Source organism: Mustela nigripes, chromosome 11, assembly GCF_022355385.1.
Source record: "Mustela nigripes isolate SB6536 chromosome 11, MUSNIG.SB6536, whole genome shotgun sequence".
In the NCBI taxonomy this organism is placed as follows: domain Eukaryota; kingdom Metazoa; phylum Chordata; class Mammalia; order Carnivora; family Mustelidae; genus Mustela; species Mustela nigripes.
This window is the reverse complement of record NC_081567.1, coordinates 21,221,563-21,228,183: the sequence shown is the minus strand read 5'-3', so window position 1 is coordinate 21,228,183 and position 6,621 is coordinate 21,221,563. Positions and strand designations below refer to the sequence as shown.

At 52.8% G+C, this 6,621-nt stretch overlaps 1 protein-coding gene across 1 annotated transcript in view; it reads left to right on the top strand.

Moving 5' to 3' along the window:
• Nucleotides 1–6,621, top strand: part of GGA2 (golgi associated, gamma adaptin ear containing, ARF binding protein 2) — a 33,190-nt gene continuing 26,569 nt past the window's right edge. Inside the window, exon 1 of the mRNA XM_059415123.1 lies at nucleotides 1–180. Within this exon, the coding sequence (XP_059271106.1) occupies nucleotides 78–180 (103 nt within the window). The 5' untranslated portion in view covers nucleotides 1–77. The remainder of the gene's footprint in view (nucleotides 181–6,621) is intronic.

The following is a 6,621-nucleotide window of genomic DNA, read 5'->3' as shown; positions in this document are numbered from 1 at the left end:
CGGCAGCCCCGGACCGCGCCGGACGGCGGCTGCTAGACGGCAGGGACGGTCGCAGCTTGAGCAGCGGGACACGGGCCATGGCGGCGGCGGCGACAGTGGCCGCGGGGGCCGGGGCCGCGGCGGGGGCGGAGTCGGCCGAGGGGCCCCCGGGGCCGGCGGCGGCGCTGGAGCTGTGGCTCAGTGAGTAGCGGGGCCACCCCTCGGCGGGGGCCCAGCACCACACGTGAGGCCTGGCTTCCCGCCTCCCGGGGTCTTTCTTCTGACGCGGCGGCGGCGGCGGGCAGGTGGCCGTGGGCCGGGGCCGGGGCCGGGCGTGGGTGCGGGGATCGCCGCGGGGTCCCCGGAGGAGCCTCAGGAGCCCGCCGGGCGGCGGAACCCGGGACTGGGTGCTCGGCCCCCTGCCACTGCCCACCTCCACTGTCGTCGCAGCGCACCAACAGGATTCACGTAATGGCTAGCGTTTGTGGAGCTTTTCTTTTGTGTCAAGCCCTGTGCGAGAAGCATTTCAGCCATTGTTAATCCTCACTACGACCCCAAGAGGCAGTTTCTATTATTAGCCCCGTTTTGGAGAAGAGGACGTTTCCACCGAAGGAGACTCGTGCAAGCCAGGCAGCCTCTTGCGGTCTCTCTGCAGCTGGCACAGATCTCTATCAGGCCCCTGTTGTTAATGTCAAAACAAGACCTTTATACCTTTTTTGTGTATGTTTACTCTGGCCTGGCATGTGTATGGTGAGCTTCATGACAGTCCTGGCCGGTAGGGGTAACCGATGAGAAATGGAAATTCAGAGAACGTACAGACTATGCGCCTTGTATAGGGCTTTGCTAGGTGCTGGGAATCCTGAGATGTCTAACACAGGGTCCTTGAACAGAAAGATTTTGTTTAGTGGGTCCAAGCCTGCAGGAAGGGCACCTTGCTGTAATTATGGGAAATTGGGGGTGCGGCTGTGTTTGCTTTACATGCGATAGGAGTTGATCGGTTTACCTGGGGATTGTCACAGCAGACATAGCATTTGAGTGGAGAGTGGAGGTGACAACTTCTCAGGCACTCAGGCCCAGGAAACCAGGTGCAAAAAGCTGGCCGGGAGGGCGTGGAGCAGTTCTGGGAACCAGTAGTGGGAACTGCTGGAGGGTAAGGCCTAGAGAACAAAGAGCCTGGAAAAGAGGCTCCAGGGCTAATTGGGGCTTGTATGCTGCAGGAAGGAATTTCTGTTTTATCCTGTGGTGGGGTGGAGGTGGAATTTTCAGCGGGAGCATCTGATCGGGTGCACTTATTAAAAACCTCACCTGCAGCCATGTGGAGCCAAACTGATTAAGGAGGCTAGGCCAAGGAGGGAGAGTAAGTTAAAAGCTGTTTTGGGTAGTGCTTAGGGGCTGAAGTAGGACAAAGGCATTGGGACTGACCTTAGAAATACTTAGCAGGCACCATCAGCAGCCTTTGATGCCTTCGAATGGAGACTAGAGGAAAGCCAGGATGGATCCCAGGTTTCGGGCTCCGGTAACTGGTTCGTTAGAAATGTCTCACCTGTGAGGAGGACTTAGTTTACGTTGGAAGAGATGGTTGAGTTGTGGAGTTTGAGGTACACGTGGCACAGCCAAAAAGAGACCCTCAGGGCAGGTGGTCAGCTGCAGAAAGGGGAGAAGCTGGTGGCTGGTGTGGGAGTCTGGTTCACTGGCAGAGAGCTTGTCCAGGCAGGCGGTGGTAGGAAGAGCAGAGGTTTGCACACAGAGCATGGAGAACCTCAGCCCTTAGGAAGCACGTGGGAAAAGCAGCGTGACGTGGAAGGCGGAGTGGACACGGGCAGGAGAAAGCTAGGAGGGTGGGGAGCGACCCACCTCAAAGGAGGGCTACAGTCGGTGGGCAGGAAGATGGAGTAGTGTGAGGCAGCAGAAAGGGAGACCTTGAATTTGGCAACTAAAAGGTTACTGATGAGGCATCTTGGCGGTAAGTGGTGGGGAGGGCCGTTGAGAGGGGGTTGAGAGGTGGTAGATCAGGGGCCTAGACTGGGTTTGCCAAACAGAGTCCGGTGGATGGGCGGAGAGGACAGGGTCAGCTGACCCGCTGCCGGCGAGAGCAGGGAACCTGACTGCCCAGGGGGTAGGTTCTTCAGCCCCCACTGTTTTAGGCCGTTGTGGTCCCAAAGCTGCTAGATCTTCCGGTTTTTCAGGTAGAGCTGGAACCGTATTTTTATGTAAAATCTCTTGAGTTTTGAAGAGTTGGCAACAACTAATTTGAAATACAAAGTTTGTTTGATGTCGGGAGGGTGTAGCCCCTGGTCACCAGCCCTTTTGTCTTCCTTTCTTTTTTTCTTTTTTTAAGTGCTGTTCGCAAAAGGAAGGAGGGAGGGAGGTAGCTAGAGGGAGTTTAGGTGTAAAGGAGATCTCTTAAGGAGAGGGGCACCTGTAAGCCTCTCTTTTCGCTGCTGTGCCTTTGGGAACTGGCCTTAAATTCCAAGTCCAGTGCTGGAGCTGTGGGCGAGGGTCTTGAAGATGCTGAGGGAGGTCAGAGCCCGAGCAGAAAGGGGTGAGCGGGCTTCCAGAGAGAAAGGGCACCTTTTGTTTTTCTGAATGGGGAAGGAGATAAAGATGATTACACATGCAAATAAGGTTCCGGGTGACTGCCACCCTTCCCTGCTAAGTGTCGGGGCCTGAAACGGAATAGGGGGCTTGAGGAAGGAGGTGGGGGGAGTTCGGGAACAGCAGGTGAGGGAAACAAAAGGGCACCCACCTGGGTGCTTGAGAGCAGGGGTTCAGCCTGGACACTGTTGACATATTGGGTCTGATAATTCTGTGTAGTGGGGGGTCTGTCTTGTGCTTTGTAAGGTCATTAGTAGAATCCCTGGCCTCCACACACTGGAATGCCCGCATTAAACCAAAAGCTTTGCCAGATATCGCCAAATGTCCCCTCGAGGAAAGTGGCAGGGTCACCTTCCCCCTCAGACTTGAGATCCTTGGAGTTTGGACTTTGGAGTGTTGATTGGACATCAGAAGTGTTTCCTGTAGTCTTCATGGTTTTGTGATTCTCCACCCCAGTAGGATCCGAGGAGGCGAACTATGGTTTAAACTGGATTTGCTGGGATGTGGGGCGCAGTGGAGCTGATTCGATGGAAGGCGGAGGAGGCGGAGGGTTGATGGTGTACAAAGGACAGGAGTGTCGCTGAAGGAATGCGCTGCGAGTCTGGGCGGGGTCGGGGAGGAAGTCCTTGTAGGGGGGGTCCGAGGACTGCCAAGCTCAGGTCACCAGGAGACCTTGCCTTAGCAAAGCAGGGCGGCTGTGTCTTGAAGATGTGGATAGTAGTAATCTGACCGTAGAGTTAATATATGTGCAACACTGAGAATGGTGCCCAGCACGGACTGTTAGATATTATTACCATTAGTGGTTTTTTTCAGTTGCGAGTGGCAAAAGTCATACCAGCTTAGCAGGAGGAAAAAAAACTTTGGGTCTAGAACTGGGGAGTAGTTCCTCAAAGGAACATCAGGAAGCTGAAGTGATGAATCACTGAATTCTCCTGAAACCAATATTATGCTATATGTTAACTAACCAGAATTTAATAAAAATTGGGGTGGGGGGCTGCCTGGGTGGCTCAGTGGGTTAAAACCTCGGCCTTCGGCTCAGGTCATGATCCCGGGGTCCTGGGATCGAGCCCCATGTCAGGCTCCCTTCTTGGTGGGAAGCCTGCGTCTCCCTCTCCTGTTTCCCTTGTGTTCCCTCTCTCTCTCTGTCAAATAAATAAATAAAATCTTTTAAAAAGGAAATCGCTTTTGTGCATTCTGCAACCGCCCATCTCCATTGATTTTTTGGTGATGGTTCCCCATGCCTTCCCAGAGAGCTGCCTCATTCTTGTTTCTGAGAGCAGATGCCCCACGGTATGAGGTGTACTATGATTGATGTAACCGGTTCCCTGTTAGTGGGATGTTGAAAGCAGCGCTGGGTCCCCATGGGTCTCTGGGACTGTAGCCACCACAGAGGTGCTGCCAGGGGCCCAGGGCCATCTTACGTGCCTTTGGTGGGGTGCTTGGCAAAGTCCTGTCTCCTTCCTCCCCTCGACCCGCTCCCAGGTGATATGTCCTGTCTTCCTTCCAGCCTCAGTTCTGTGGTTCTCTTGGGGATCGGGCACGGTCAGATTGCAGTCTGTCTCTACTCTCCCTGCTTCTGGAGGGCTAGCTCATTCTTTATCTCGGAGTCTAGCACAGGGCATTCCTATGGTGGGTCTCGCGCTCCCATCGTGGGCTTAACGGAAGGACTGCTGGACGGTAGGGGTCGGTGGGTACTTCCCAAAGGATTGAATTCTAAGTGCTCCTTGAGGTGACCGCTTCCCCACAGCCTCAGGGTTCCCCTGTCCAGTGTAGGCTGCTCCTGGCGCCACAGTCAGACTCTCGTGGTTCATTGGCAGCTGGTGTGAGATGATTTGGCTTCGGATTTAGTCACTCTTAGATGACCCATTCACTCACCGCTGGAGGTCTCAGCTGTTTTCTTAATAAGTCTCACCCTGTGGCGGGCTTAAAATGCATAGGAATACAGCTTTTATTTTATTTTAAAGATTTTATTTATTTGACAGACAGATCACAGATCACAATCATAAATAAAGATTTTATTTATTTGACAGAGAGACAGGCTTGGGGAGGGGGGAAGCTGGCTCCTTGCTGAGCAGAGCGCCCGACAAGAGGCTCGATCCCAGGACCCCGGGATCACAACCCGAGCTGAAGGCAGAGGCTTTAACCCACTGAGCCACCCAGGCACCCGGAACACAGCTTTTATTAAGCAGATACATGGCACTAGTGTTCTCTGTCCTGTCCAAGTGCCGGCTGAAGCAGCCACTTTAATGCCTGGAGCAGTCCTGAGAAGTCTTTCTGGTCGTGCCCTGCTGGCCACCTGCCACTTCTTGGGGCACATGGGTGTCCTGCACCCTGGACTGGGGCTATGGTCTGATGAGACCCAGTGGCTGGGCCTTGGAGGGTCGTTTTCTCTGGAGTCGCATGAAGATTCTGAACCAGCCGGACACGCTGGCATCATGTTATGAGAGACCCTGTTATTTCCGAACGAGGCTGGCCCTCTCCTGGAGTCAGAAATCAATCCAGCCAACTGGCCAGGCTCTGCAGAGGGAAAGGCGAATCATTCATTCAGCAGAGATTTGTGTGCATGACATTCTGGAGGATGTGAATGTGAGTGGATGAGACAGGTCTTCCTGCTTTAGGGAGCAGGTAACCGTGGGGAGGAGGTTGAAGCTAGTTCCCAAAGAGGCCTTGCTTTGGCCAAGAAACCGCGAGAAAGGTTTGGGCCCTGGTTGCTGTTTTCCAGCAACAGCTGTGGTTGGGCAGGCTTCTCTGCCTCTCCAACGGTGAGAGGATAGTAGCACTCTCCCTTCCGAGCTGGACCCAGGAGAGGCTTGGGAAACACTCAGCCTGGTGGCTGATAACAACAGTAACTTCTTCACAAAACAGAAAAAAAAAAAAGAAAAAAGGCAGCTACTACTACTCTTGCTCTTTGGGGGCTGAGATAAACTTTGAAGGAATCTTCATGTTACAAATAAACTTACATTTTATAGATCTTCCTGTTTTGCCTTGGTTAAGGGTTTGGAACCTAACTTAACCTCATAGAAGTGTCCTTCTTCCTTTCTTCGGAAAAACTGGTGGCTGTCTTACTCTCTTCACTTAGTGGCGGGGCCGAGGGGGGGTGAGGAGGATGGCTGGATCCTGCTGCTCTCCGCTCTAGGTCCAGTCCTGTATTGAGTTTCTGAATGCCCAGAGGCATCAATCTTGACCTGGCAGTGAACTAAAACTTCAGGAAGCTAAAATCCAGCAGAATTATTTAAGATGAGTCAGGCATTCTTAATTAGGCTCTCTGAGAATCACTGCTTTAAATAATTTATTTCATGAGTAATTATTTTGTGCCTTTGAGGAAGGCATTGTACTAAGCACTGCAAGGAACACAGGGCTTTTGCCTTCCAGAGTTTTATTCCCTTTAGGTGCAATAAGTCACACATACGTGTGTTTTTAAAGTAAAAGGCAGAGACTTTGCCTTATAATGAACAATAAGATTAGCTGTCCTTTATTGATTACTTCAGAGAGAGAGGAGGAAGCAGGCTCCCCGCCGAGCAGAGAGCCAGATGCGGGGCTGGATCCCAGGGGACCCCGAGATCATGACCTGAGCCGAAGGCAGTGGCTTTAACCCAGTGAACCACCCAGGCACCCCTCTTACTGATTACTTCATTTTTTTTTTTTTTAAGATTTATTTATTTGACAGAGAGAAATCACAAGTAGACAGAGAGGCAGCCAGAGAGAGAGGGAGAGGGAAGCAGGCTCCCTGCTGAGCAGAGAGCCCGATGTGGGACTCGATCCCAGGACCCTGAGATCATGACCTGAGCCGAAGGCAGCGGCTTAATCCACTGAGCCACCCAGGCGCCCCTTACTGATTACTTTAATATTTGCTACCATACCAGGCACTTTAGACACTATCGTACAAACTCAGGAGTGTCCCGTGAGGAAGGTGCTCTTTTCCTTTATAGTAGAGGGAACTGAGGCTCTGAGAGCCCAAGGACATGAAGCTAGTCAGGACTGGAGCCAGAGGTCTCCATCGAAAGGGGGCAGGTAGGGGCTTTCTGCTCGGCGGGGAGCCTTCTTCCC